The sequence below is a fragment of the Anopheles aquasalis genome, chromosome 3 (assembly GCF_943734665.1).
Source record: "Anopheles aquasalis chromosome 3, idAnoAquaMG_Q_19, whole genome shotgun sequence".
NCBI classification, from domain to species: Eukaryota; Metazoa; Arthropoda; class Insecta; order Diptera; family Culicidae; genus Anopheles; species Anopheles aquasalis.
Window position 1 is genome coordinate 35019130 of NC_064878.1, and position 14934 is coordinate 35034063.

The following is a 14934-nucleotide window of genomic DNA, read 5'->3' on the forward strand; positions in this document are numbered from 1 at the left end:
GCTTAAATCTTCCAATAAACTGGAAAAAGAACATGCAGAACGGGGTTCGAGATGCTGCCATTCAGAACGGTTCAATATTACTTTCAATGCCAACAAGCAACCGTTGGGATGAGTTTCTTGCGAACCCTGCTATTACAAATACTACTGCTTCGAGATTGATTTCACATTTTCCGAAATACTTCGTGAGTGAGTTTCAGTTTTTCAAGTGTTGGTGTGGTAACCGTACAGCTGCTGGCTCCGTTAAATTTCCCAGGCTTCCATCCCATTTCCGGTGGCGATTTGTATGATGATGGAGGAGAAGGCGGCATCAGTGGACAGGCCTGACCATCAGAACTTCACTCGGCGTTTCAATTTCACAGGCATTCGTAGCATGCCTTAGCCGTTGGCATAGAGAGATGGACGGCGGCTCCGAGTAATATTTGAAATTGATATTAACAAGAGAACTGGGGGAAAATGTGCGGTGTATAACTTTTTAATACTTTTCTTTCGAGTTGCTGGCGTCTGGCATCTTACGTTTCCGCTCGCGATAGGGCGCCCAACCACGAGCTACCCAATATCGGCCCATATTTTGAAATACTACCATACTTTATGGCGTCGTAAAATTATTTTAGAATTTTCACTTGTTCCTGCGAACGTATTATAAACGTTCAACGAAACCGTGGGCTTGCCAAAGGTGACACACGAACCATAGGAAACATTGGTGATAGGGTGGGGGGGGGGGGGGGGGGGGAAGGAACTGAACGCAAAGGTTGCAAGAGGATGGAGATCGTTTCTGAAGTTTGAGTACTTTGTTGACATGGACATGGAGCATGCGAAAATGGAAAGAATGAGAATAAAGGTCCCAATACTGCTCCCAAGACGAGGTATACACAAAGTGTATTGCCAAAAGATGGGCAACCGTTTCGTGCGAGCTACAAGTAGCTCTTGCATGGACACGTCGTCACAACGCGCACACAATACATTAAAAACGTAGTACTGTACAAGAAGACGCCTCTATCTGCTCCTATATTATCTGTTGTACTAAAACTTTTAATCGTTTCATTTTGTTATTTAACTTTGATGAAATGGTGCTATCAATAACAATCTGCTTGGTGCCCTAGGCAAATGATTCTGCAATATTGGTCGCACAAAATCGTAACGGATCAGCACTACATGCAGGTGGGAGAGAGAAATTGGGCAGAATAATGCTTCCATTTTGTGTTGCTTCGCATATCATCTTTAAGAAGCAAAGTTCTTGGTCGACGTGAACAAGAGAACCCTGAAAGCGCCACAAGCTTAGATCCTTTGCTCTGGCACAATATGAGGCACATAAATTTTACATTCTTTTGTTTCGCATTTAGGAAGATCCGCTGATAAGAACATGTACATCGCCACTGCGCTTAAGCTTGCTTTATGTTCGGCTTCTATAAAGACTTTTTCACTTCCGTAGCCATCGTACGCCGTACTTTTACATTGTTGTCGAAGCAGGAGGAATCGAAGGCTTCAGTTCGAACTGTTGCTATGCCAGGCCATCACATAAAACCCCAGCCGTTGGAGCGTTGAAGGTGGTGGTAAAGCCGTCGGTGGGGGGACGGGGGGGGGGGTGGGGGTAGTCGCAGTGATGGTTTTACTACCTCTCGCCAGGAAGCTATCGCTTGTCTCCTCGCATCTTAGCGCGTAACACCAGCAAGTACCAGCGGAGAGGTCGAAGACTTCCATCTTACTGTCACAACGTGCTGAGCTGCCTGACTTAGTGGCTCAAGCCGGTATGTCGAGTTCGAGTGGAGGAAATTGGCGGTAATCGAAACTTCGCGTCCTCTTCAGACCGTTGTATTGCCGCTGATGCCTAGGGAAAATGTTCGCAAGTGTATTACAATGTGATGACGGCGAAGGAAGTCTCCTTGTGATGGCAAGGTCCTTACAGCTGCAATATATCGACCGCCAATGTGCATTTGTGGTACAGGAAGGGTGCAAAGGAGGGAGGAGTGTGCTGAAGCCAAAGTAAATATCTGATTGGTATTCATAAAATGTTTATGCATGATAAAAGTATTTGTGGAGTAAATATTCTCCCCCGCGGGATAGGGTAACACATACGCGAACTAAGGAGGACTACGGTACTGTGTGCGGTCTGGCAATGACTGTTTGCGTCCGCGCTATGAGATTATCTGGAGCAGATTCTGCCAGGTTTTTTGTCATTTTATATGCAGTGTACGTTATACTATTGCTCTTTGCTTAAAATCTTTGGAATGTTTTGTAACAAATATTTTCTGCGATATAATTTAAAAAAATATATTTAAATTTGTTTAATATTCACATAAATATTGCGGTTAACTCGCCATTTACTCGGCAATCAAGCTGAGCGCACACTAAATATCTGTTTGATGATTTATATGCATATCGCGGCATTGTCGCGAATTGTATATATACATATATCATATACATTCGTCAAAAGTGGCTGTTGTGGACTTTGGCGGCTGGATAAAAAGATCGAAAGTCGTATTGAATGGCGTCTAAGTTGGCGTCAAAGGGCTTGAGTCCGCCTTCTTTGCCACCAGCGACTGATGTTCCTACTGTATCGTGAAAACTTGGTAAGTGCTTACATCATTCATCGCATAAAGATTGCTGCTGTCATCGAGCACGTTTGCGCAAAAGAGATGAGATGATTTCCTATTGCGGATGTTCAAGGATGAGCTGTAAAAATAGGATAGCTATTTTTGGTGTAATAAAATCATCATCATCACCATGCAGCCTTTCCCTCAGTTTTTCAACTCCTATATACTTTTCATAGAAGCATATGCACGAGTCGATCGATATCGTGACCTGATTTGAATGGAATGCAATATTTTCAATTTTGTTGAATAACAAAGAAAATCTATTCTTTCAACTGAGTACCCTGGTAATGCATGTGAATTACTTGTGAATGTGTTTTCAATCAATCGTCATTCCTTGACACGTGCGTAGGACTGTGCACGATATTACGAATTGAAAGTCATAGTCCACTCTTCACTGAATCAGCCCGATACTCGTGGCAGCTGACTAACTGGATTGTTATACTGGAAAAAGATTAATGGTATATAATAGAATGGTCCGTTCTTTACCAGATTGAGTATACATTATTGAAAAAAATGCGGAACCAAGAGAAAATCGTTTTTTTTAAACGTGGTTTAGTTGCATAAAACTATAGGGTGCGCCATCAGGAGCTTACGATTTACTACAGTCGATTTTGGAAAATGAACAAGTAGTAATCAGTTTATTCTATGCCATTTATTGATAATTAACTCATAATATGTTATCTATCAAATGACCACCTTCGTTAGACATACAAAAAGCTAACTTTTTTCGGCATTTTGCATTGTTTTGATAACATTTAGGGGGTTATTTTGGCCATTTCAGCTCTAATATTTGCTTTAGATTGTTTCGTAGCTTTTGCTTTGTTGCCTAAACCTTATTTTTCCAATAGACTCACTGAAAAAGTTCAGCCTGATGGCGTACCCTGTATATGGTCTCAAACCTTCTGGTTTTTTTTTTTAACATATATAAGGACGGACGAGCCGTATGTTTAAACCTCCTTCTGGTTGACAAGATAAAAAATAAAATAAAATAAGTATTTATGCAGATAAATAAATAATATTAATGTTTAAAGAGGCATTAATTATACGGTGGTAGACATTCGTATAGCCGCACCTAGAGGCTCAGGAGTAAAACGGCAATCAATTACAAACGGATGCATTTTTTGACGGTATCAAGCTTTTATTGTGTTACTACACATGTGACTAGTATACATGTAAAATTTGGTTTAGATACGTGGGTAATTGTGAGTGCTATGTGTCAAAATGTGAGTAATCGTCAGATTGCAGCTGTTTTAAAATGGACATTCGTATAGCCGCAGTGAAAGAAAAAACATAATCCGCAAAATTCGTTAACACGTATTTAATGGTTGTATTTTTTGTTCAATAGTAGAACTATTCTAGATTATTTTAAGCTTTAGAAATGCTCTTTTTGATAACACCCTGGCTTTTAATTTTTTTTTTAAATAATGCGCCCAGGGTAACTGACAAATAAATAAAAAATGACAAAAAATCAAGCTATTTTTTGATAAACTGCAAATCTAATCGCTCTGTTGTTTCAATTATCGGTAGGTATAAGAAATCCATCCATAATTTCCTACGGAAAATATCCAAAAGGATGGTTAAGCCTCTATCGAAAACGATGAAAATAGTTTCCTAAGGGACAAAAAGTCAGTTTTAGCATGAATCATCCAGAAATTGGCAACCTTTTGGGCAATTTAAAGGAACTATGGATGGACCAGTAATAACCAGACGTATTTTATACATAACGGATCATAAACAAATCATAAAATTGGGAGAAAACTCAAAGCAAAGCCAAAGTTGATTAATGCCCAAAACGACCACCGGCTCATTTACCCTTAATTTGGTAACGTAGGTAAAAAAAAAGCAAAATGAAGTTCTTTTCAAAGCAAATAAGTAATTTCTTGATAATTTGGATGAATAGAGCCGATATTAGCATGATTTGAACCATGAGTGACCCACCATACCACATCGAAAGTCAAAGCAAAAAATCGTTGGTGAGGGTTTGATGTTTGCTGTAACTTTCTTATCACGTACAGCTTTCCATTTTTTAAATTTCAACTCAAATGTATTCAGGGATGTAAACAGAGCCTTTGCAAGACATTTTTATTCATCTATCGGGGATTGAAGCCTTTTATTACAGGACAATAACATATCAATTAATTTTCACCAACAATTGAATGCATGGTTTGGAGACAAAAATATCCCTTTATCCAAGTGTGTAGTATGCATTTCTTATTGCAATTACATAAAAAAGCGTTTTGGTTTTTATTTGGATTGATTTCTTAAAAAAATCGGTAAAATAAAAATATTTCAAGTTTAAGTCAGGTAATTGACGACTGTTACACTTAAATTGAATAGCAAACCCATTAAATCTTATCGGAACCCATGGCAAATTATAGTTTTGGATTTGTTAGAAATGTAGGCAGTAATAAAAAATACCAACTTGCAGATTGCTTCGTAAAAACTATTTGAAAAATATGTTTTTCATAAGGTGCGGCTATACGAATGTCCATGTGAAATTTGAAAATTTTCTCATATTTTCTCGAAAACAAGTCCTACACGTTTTTCGTCAATATGTGTTGTAAACAACGATAAAATAAACCTTTTGTATTATTCCAAATGAAAAAAGATCGGCTAGTTTGAGAGAAACGAGAAAAAAACTCGAAAAAACTACATGCGGCTATACGAATGTCAACCACTGTACCTTGTTAAATGACGTTGGATTTTTCTAATGTGACGGAATTCTAAATTAATTAGAAAAAGATAACCGCAAACCAATGAAAGTTACAATGGAAATAGTTTATCAACCAGAGGTATATGTTGTCATTATACTCATTATTCCTGGCGAAATAATATCGACAATCTAGAAAAACAAAAGTCAAAACCGCAAGCGAAGTGCGCAAGTAGTTCTTTTTTTGGCATCAACAAAACATGGGGAACGATAAATGTGGTCATTCATTTCGTTTATTACACACATTCGTCTGTGATGATTTGGCTGGTGCTGAGAGATGGAACGATGAAGAATTTGGTGAAAACAAAAGAAGAAATGGTAATCTATACTACTGAGTTGTTCCCTCAACACTCTTGATTGTATCGATGCCATCTCTACTACAGGATGCGCGGGAGTGGAAACTATAACACGCTCTGGAACGGCATGATAATGGGAAACTCCCAAATGCCGTGCAAGAGCCACTGAACAAAGGAAGGACGGACGATTTCTATTCCGTTCCAGTTCTTCTCTACGGACTCTCGGATTGCGTGCACTTGCGTGCCCCAGTCAATTTCCTTCTTCCCTTCACTCTAACGAATATGCTGTAATCGGTAAAAAGTGCGTCGTCCGAATTGTTGATGGAGTCATTTGTTCAGTCTTATACCTCACAGTCCGCTATTGTTTATGAGTTTCGGCTAGAGTAGGAAGAATTATTCGAAATGTTAACTCCCAATAACACTCAACTCCAGGAAGTAGAAGCCTGCTCACGCTCCTACGCACATGCGATCCTCCGCGAGTATCTCCAAGCTGCTGTTGGTGTTCTCAACAGCCTAAGATTTCTTTTTGTCACGTTCATTTTTTGATGGTCGACACCGTGGTGCTGAAAACATGCTAAACAGTCCTTTTCACAATTTACGGTCAATCTTGCCTATTGTTTAACAGACACCCCAAATCCTTTGCCACCTTATCATTACGGTTTACCAGAACCGATAGGACCTTGGCATCGCTAGGGTTAAAACCACCGAATGCCGACAAAATAAAAGGGAACTCGGCTAGGGCTTTGATTTATTTTTCCTAGTGTTGTGATAAATTAGGGTTTATTTATAACCCGTAGGAACCATTCAAGGTGGACTATAAAACAACGAATTGGAAATTAAAGCTGGACAACCCTTTAACCCAGCCACCATTTACCATCAGTGTCTGGGTATTGGAATTGGATCGTTTAATGATTATAGGGAGTGGTCGAATAGAATGTCGAATCGATTAACCTCCTCGCTTTTCCTTCTTTGTGTATTTGTTTGAGAAAATTATAATAAAATGCATTACTTTTTATAAAACAAAGTTTATCGAAGTACTTTACTTACATACAAAGTGTCCCAGAATTGGTTTCACCATTTTTGATATACTTGTTTATTGTTTTATTGTAAACAAGTTAATGTTAGTTTGTGGTAAATGCTTTTACTAAATTACTTTGAGCGAAAAATTAGTGATGTTTGATTCACTTCGTATACATTTTACTCATATACGCTTTACTTCGCCCTATGCACGGAAGGTGTGCGAGACCAATTCGGCAATTTTCTTAAGTAAATTGTTCAATAAGTGCAACATAAAAAAACAAAGCTGGTTTTCTAAAAGAATTTTACATAATTTATTTTGAACATATACGTTTTAGGCTGTATTTGAAAAAAGGCAGTTTTGCTTGTTTCGCAGCAGTCGCAGCGTTTAGACAATTCAAAACATAAATAAGCAAAAAAGCCTTGAGTTTCACGAGGGGTTTTATGTTTGACTTTCTAAGTTATTGTTTTATATCTTTCAATTACGTTTATGTGATATACTCATAAACAACAAAATGTCGATGCTATCCTTGTTCCGTTCTCGTCACGACTTCGCTGCTGCGTTGTGCGATACAAAAACCAATGAATGACTCGTGCCATGGTCGCGTTTTTTTCGTATAGACTCATTGTTTATTCTCACTAAAACAATGTGAAAATAAGTGAAACGCTAACCTGTAGCTGACTGGCTGCCAACACTGACAATTGAAGAGCCAACCACGGAAGGCAGGCAAAAAGAAGGCAGTGAAACAAGCGCACAGAAGGAAAACATCATCATATTCGGTAAATAGGATCTGAAAATTTGAACCAAACCAAAACTCCATTCTGGTATAGTTCATCCTTCCATCCTGTCCAGAGCGAGTTATAAGGTTTGTATGAAGATGGGAGCGAATAGATGGGCTATAGGAGAAAACGCAAAACACGAAACCTTAAAGAATCGCAACAGACATTGGTAGTAGATAGCATAGGGTACTTTAATCGAAGTAACAGGGGTGAAGCTCAGTCGACGGATCGTAGTGCTAGACAAAGGAATTGGATTTACTTGCGGTGGTAAAAACGTTTCGTCAATATTTGAAAGTTAGCCTTTCATAACGAACGTACAACAAGTAAAGAGCCGGTACTGTATTTTCCGTTGTTCCTGGTCAGTGAAAGTCGGCTGTACCACTCTTCTACTTTAAAAGCCCTGATCCATATTTTTACAATATAGGTCGACTTCATATAGAGAACAATTTAGCTTTTAAGCCTACAGATGAATAGTGAATGATTGAATAGTAGTATATCTTCTTCTCTTCTAATTCAATTGCCTAAATTCCTATCACCGAATCCATACAGGACTGATTTTTAATATCACATTACCTATTATTATACATGAATATGGAAGAAATTTAGGTAATAATAGACAATTATTTTGAGCCTATATAAACGAATTATAAACAGTATAAAACAGTGTTTTTATTATAAAGCATTGTTTAACATTTCTGATTGGGTTTTTGATAATTTTAAAAGAAAGAATTTTGGTTACTTGCTCCAACGGACATTCTTTTATTGCAGATTAATGGTGGTGATATTTGAGGATACATTCATATGGCGGATGCCCCTTATAGTGCATATATAACTGAATGAAAAAAAAGGATTAAAACAACATCGTTACTTCCCATGGTTGCCGTAGATAACTGGATTGTTGTATAACCTCATAAATTGAGAAAGTATAGGAGATTTAACTATGGATATTTAACAAGAACATTTATGTGGTTGCAAAAACATTAAAAAGGACTAACGATACCTTCGGCCTTCGCACTCTGAATGATGATGCTTAGTGACGTGCGACTATCTGACAACTTTGTAACCGATTAAACCTACAATGCATTGCTAAGTTGTTCACATTGCCATAAAAATAAGTAATGGCCGCGAGGTGGCATCTATCAGTCGTGCAGGCATAGTGAAAGAACATAGATGCAAGGCTGGTGAAAAGAGACAAGCTTATAGGTAGTATCCTTATTCTTTTGTTGTGAGGAAATGAACGCTCATAGGTCCTGTTGGGCGGAGGTATTGTTTAATTATGGTGCTTCAATCGTGATGTTGCAGTCTGCTACTTCAAACTAGTTCAAAGTTGTATCATTCTGCTAGATATTTTTTTTAAATAATGCTTCATGTCATTCTCATTGCTCGGTACTTTTGATATTTTTCCCCAGACATGTTCGTAGGTAGTTTGATTGAGGCGTAAAGGTATTAGCGCATAAATTATCTTGTGTTGTTGCTGAAAAATCGAAGTAAAATTATATAGATAGAGTTTTTAGAGGTTAAAAGCAAGTCAACATGCAATCGGCTACAATACTTTTTTTTTCTTATTATTGTTTTTGCTGTTGCTTACATAATTTCGTGATCAATTAGCAAAGTATCTTTCACTCGTTTTTCCATTTAAACCATCCATCGCTTTAAACTTTCACTTTTTCTCAAAATCACAAATACTCTAAACTTAGATGACCTTTCTTCCCTTGAATATTCCGGTTCCGGTATTGCGATAGGCTTCAACAGTTAAGCTCTCGGTTTTGGCCATAATATGCCAGAATGGTAAACAGCAAAATGCACGTAAATTGTGTCGGAGAATTATGCCATTAGGGTGATGTTTCACTGACAGCGCCTTAGGAGGTGATTTTTCACTTCGCTTTAGTATTATCGCGAAAAAGTGCCATTTGCCAAAAGAGGGTCCAGCTATTTTTGTCAAGAGCTGGAGTGCTGAAGACTAACCCAGAGAGAACCGACTTGAATTTATTATTTCGGCTGAATTGATGGTCTTCTTTTTGCTCTAATTGCTATGTTTTATGCTTGCCTTTTGAGGCCTCTACTCTAAATGATACTGCTTTGCATCAGATCTTGAGACAGAAGGTTGAAAAGGGGAAACTTTTAGGCAACCAATACAGGCGATGTTAGTATTTTGTACTATGTGCAATGCAAAGAAACAAAATTAATACAACGTTGCCGGATAAATCATGCCTTTCAATTTTAAGAAACTTTTTTTAAGAAGATATAATACCTCTTACCCTCTATACACGGCTGTCCAGCTCATCCTGAACAGTAAAGCTTAACACACTGCTTTATAATCCTGTTTAACGTCTGCTTTTTCTTAATATAATATTTAGAGTTCGAACAATTTTTGCATAACACGTCGCATCAATCTTCGTTCGACATCTAAACAAAAACAAATATAATTTCTCACGTACTTTCGTCAGTTCATGGTACAGTTGTGTTGTAATTTTAGATTTACATTATTTTTTTATGCTTCCAACACTAACAGAAAACAGCAGTTGTGCTGCATAGAAGTAAACATATTAACATTAATGAACCTTTTTTGCATTTTCTTCTCTACAGGCTGCGCGTTTTTGACGTATTTTAGCCCGGAAAGCGCTATAAACGCTCAAGGGGTGTTGCATGAAAAGCAGATGCAACCTGGGGTGAGTGTGATGTATTGATGTATATATATATATATATAAAAAATGTTCTATTGTTTTTGTTGCAAGAGTACACATGTCCTTTTTTATTTCGTGAACTCATCAGTTGTAATTACTACAACTTTCATAATAAAGTTACACACTTTATTTTCACAGTGTTGGCCGTAGTGTTCGATTGTTACACATAATCGAGTTTGGATTTTAATTACTTTTTACGGAATATGAGATGTCCTTAAATGAAGTTTGTTGCAATTGTCTTACAAGGCCTCTCTCAAATGTTAGTGTTGTACAACTATCTAACGATAACAATACGGAGTTCGTTTAGTCATTTGCACTTGCGGAACAATATGTATAGTCTGCTGAATGAGCCCACGTCTGTTTGACAGCACTAGCGTATTACGTTTTTTTAGAAGCATTTACTGCTTGATACTAATATTGAAACTGGTAACATGAGAATAATTTCTGCGATTAAGAAATAGCCAATATCAAATAGCCATTCTACTTCAATTGAAGTTTTAATTGGTTTTTAACACGCCTTCATCTTCATGTTACACGTATTTGTATGGACAGGCGTTTATTATTACATTCTCTTTCTTTCAAGTCTTTCATTTGGAATTAATATCAATAATTAATCAACATTATCCGATAAAATCGTTAGCAGCATTTCGCTGTGTTTGGTGAAAACTGTGTTTGATTTGTTTGTTAGAATTAATATAGACATCTTCCGTACTGTGAAACTGTGTTTCAGTACTGTGAGACCCCAAATCCATAAATTTCGTAAGAAAATGTAAACCAATATAAATTTGCTAAATTGGTCAATTGAGTAATCGACTTGATAATACAGTTATGTTTATAAAATAGTGTTTTGAATTAGATCTAAAATATACCTTATGTACTTTTACGAATGGTTGGAACGCTACTACGACCATGTACATTTCCAGACCTCAGCATTCCTCAGTTGCTTGCAAAAAGTACAGAATGTCGTTATGGGCTTCGTTGTGGTTGCGAATGCTCACAAGTTACCTACTCTGAACGGGTGCTACTTCCTTAGCGTGTGAAGACTCGTGGTTGGCAACCAATGGCATCACCCAGGCATGAGCGTTAGCCGGACTGTTGTCCGTGGAACGTAATGAAAACTTGCCGATCAGGTCAATAAAGCAAAGAGGAAAATGCTTCGCCAAGGGAAGCGTTACTCGTTCTATTTTCGGCCGTGCCAGTTGGAGTTTGGCTAACATGCGTTCGCCTTTATGAGTTCGTGTGCTTCTGGGTTTTGTTTATGCTCCACTTGACTGGAAAGATTACGAGAATATGATCGGATCAAGAAGCAACGTGCATTCTTATAAAGCGTAGGGTACGCGTGTGTGTTCGTTCACAGACATGTGCGTTCCGTGCCGAGTATTGTTAACATTATTGCCTAGGAGCCGTTCAAACAGGGGCAAGATACTCAGAGTACTGTGTTGTAGTCGACCAGAATGTAGCGTCATTATATATTCAGTTTCCTCCATTGGCTGCACCAAATCAGACGTACTAGTCCCTAAGCTATGCGTATGCATTTATTGACAGTTACAACCATCATTGTTTTATGAAAAAAAATTTAATATCTAAATCATTTATTTGCGGATATTGATACGGATACGGTTATACTCTTTTTTTATAGTGCCTTAGTAACTATAACATCCATGGCGAATCGAATTATATATTTCAATTAGCAAAAGAAATTTGCACTGGTGGGTGTTACACACGATTTATAAGTATTTCAAATATATTGTTGGCCTAGGCAAATTTTAAGTGCCGTGACGCAGATCACCTCAGAGAGAAAGAAACCATTCTCCATGCTACGTTTGCAGCCTGGTCGTATTGTATCCCGTTTGCAGACATGCAAACTGTCGATATTTTAAACAACGCCGTCTGGCTTGGAGGAAATTTCAAAAATATTCCAACAGCGCATACGCCTTAGTCGCACGTAGGTTCGATTCCAACATCTTAGTAACACGTTCACCGTGCCGGGATTGAACCGAAATTTTCTCTTCGAGATGTGTGTAGTTGCGTTGGTTCAATGGCTTATTCGATTTTGGATTCGTTTATGTTTTCTTTCTCTCCACCCTGCGCGTTTCCGGATCATCATCCCGGGCCGATTGTGGTTGTTGTAATCACCACGGTCCACGGTCTGGCCAGAGCAATTTTCCTAGGAATATAGGAATCGAGAAAACGCAGACCACCAGTCAGTCGATCTTGCGCGTGCACCCGTGCTTAGACGCTGTTCGCGTGCTGCAACAGTAGAGAGCGTCGTAGTTTGCGTGCGTATCTGTTGCGCTTTAGTTTAAATTTTCTTCACTTAGTTCACAGCAGTGCTTAAGCAAATCTGTTTATTGTAAAACGTGAGCTCGGAAGATGAAGAAATAGTGCAAGGTGAAATGCTGAAAGGATTCTAAGCATACGTCATACGATAACCGTAGTTTCGGCCGGTTTATAGCGCATCTTTTCCGCAGTGATTCTTTGGTGGTAAAAAAGTTGTAAAGATTCCTAGAGTTAAGTGTAATGGTTCAGCTTTATCCTGTTTAATCAACGTTACAATGTTCGGTTAGCATATTCGTGGAAATAAACGATTCGAAAACTATTCGCCGAACCCGATATCGTCAAAGGTATATGAGTGAAATACAAGCCACTAGTGCTGGTACTTGTGCGGTGGATGAGCGGCGTGTGTGGGAGTGGATGTGCTAGATCTTTCACGAGCAATCGTCGTGTGTGGTTTTCTTACAAGAAATGTGAAGAATAGTATGTCTAGCGTTTCACGAATGTCCTATCGAATTACGAAGTTTTGTGTTGAAATGCATTGTTCACGACTCATCGCTGGCATGCGGAAAACGTCTGGCTAAGTGCTGTGCCTGGCCGAGTGCTTTATTGCGGCGGGTTTTGAGTGGTTGTACTAACCGTTGTTCGCTGTTTGGATAGTGGCAGAAAGCTTTCATTTCATCTAAAAGCTAGTGTCAACGAAACGTTCGGTCCTTTCCCAGATTACTTCAGACAATCGTCATTCGGAAACTCACGCAGATGACGATGATGGATAATGCTAGCATTTGGTATTATGATCCGTTATGGGTAAAGCCGTGTTCTCTTGTTGTCTTTTCTTTCATATTGATCATTATAGAGCATGAGCATGTGGGCACGATGTGGCCTTACACACGATGACGTAATGTTCATCTTCCTAAAAAATTACTAAAAATAATTCAGTAGAAAGTTGAAAATATTTCGGCGGAGAAAAAGTTTGATGTCAGTACCCCATACATAGTGGTCCATTGGATTTCAAAAGGTTAATGAAAATGATTTATCATTTATCGCATAACGAACCGGATGTTAATTGTACAAAACATTACGTGCACACAAAGTAACTGAGCAAGCAGCTCTAGTCATTTGATTGACCCTAGCCAACGATAGATGGCTTATGTAATATCCAAAATAAATGCTTTAGCAGAGCACAATGTGCAACTGTGGAACTTTATTTGATTTAACTGATTAGTAGAAATGTTGATCACAAAGCTACGAATTGAATGAGGTAACGTCACTTGCTATATTTTTATATAAAAAAGTGTACTACGTTATATAACTACACACAAAAAAGCAGTCAAAAAGATAACTATTCCTACATGGCAGTTATAAATGAACACCCAAAAGACTGGACTTTGTCTGGTGGTTGTCTTCAATCCATATCAGTCTTTAGTCGAGATTAAACTTACATAAGAATATGATTTGCAGTAATACTCATGTTGTGCCTATCTATCAAGCAATATATGTAAAAACACCACATTATACATGTCTCTACTACCTGACCTATAAAACTTATTGCATCTGTTTTCTTGCATTCATAACAAACTCGTCTGAGGCACTAGGGATCAAGAAGCAGTGCAATTTGTAAGCCACATGGAACGTTCATGCTTACCCGTATGAATTTACGATACTTGGAGCAAACTGTTCACCAATGGACTCGCAAAACATCTTGGGTAACCATAATAATCCGTTTCACATCATGCGTGACGGTTTAATAAAGTTTCTTAAAATAAAGTACCTTTTTCATTTATTATGTAAGTTGTTTCACACCCTTGCACCTTAAAGATCAGACCAATTTGGTAAGGCAAACTCAGCTATACTAAAATCAGGTGGCCTTTTTGCTCGTAATCCAGGGCCTGATAGAAGGTACACTTTTACTTGAAGCTAATGCATCGGAAGTGGTGGTAACTCGCGCTTTTTCATATAGTGCCGAGAGCATGCTACAAATTTGTTCCTTCCTCGCGTGTCGCGTGCTGTACTACGTTCTTGCGTTAAGACCGAGGGTGAGACCTTTCGATTTTGAGACGGATATGTTTTTTTTATGTATCGTTACGACCACGGGGTAACTTAGCCGTCTGTTGCTGCCACACGTAGGTAGGATCTAGTAAATTTACTCTGACCACGGGGTTCATATTCACAGGTCATGAAAAACCAACCACGTTTCGCAATGGCTGTAGAGGGAGTTATAACTTTTAATTTGAAACATGCTTAAATAATCGTTTGAATGAATTTCCGACTCAGTGAGGGAGATATTTCATGTTGCATTTTCACCAGTTCTAGATTCTAAAAGAAACAGCATTTAACACCGAGAAATTGATGGTGGGAGGAATGCCTTTGAGACTCAACTTTACACTCTTTGTGTGAGTTATAAAGTTGGCACATGTACTTTAGTAGTACCACGTGTTGCAGTGTATCTAACATCGTGTCCATCGATTATTTTATAACAAGAAAAAACAAAATTTTTGAAACATGAAATAAAGCTGTGATTAAGCGAGGTTGTATGTTATATTTATAAGAATGCTTTCTATATCAGTATAGCCTGTTTAGTA

The 14934-nt window shown here is 38.2% G+C and overlaps 1 protein-coding gene across 4 annotated transcripts in view; it reads left to right on the plus strand.

The window, feature by feature from the left end:
* LOC126578249 (CUGBP Elav-like family member 4) overlaps positions 1-14934 on the plus strand; it is a 219969-nt gene that overhangs the window by 12171 nt on the left and 192864 nt on the right. For 3 of the 4 annotated variants that reach the window (XM_050240607.1, XM_050240612.1, XM_050240617.1), the window contains exon 2: positions 9981-10063. In XM_050240607.1, the coding sequence (XP_050096564.1) occupies positions 9981-10063 (83 nt within the window). Of the gene's footprint in view, positions 1-9980; positions 10064-12782; positions 13141-14934 lie in introns of those variants that run through there. The other variant, XM_050240613.1, reaches the window with a different exon arrangement.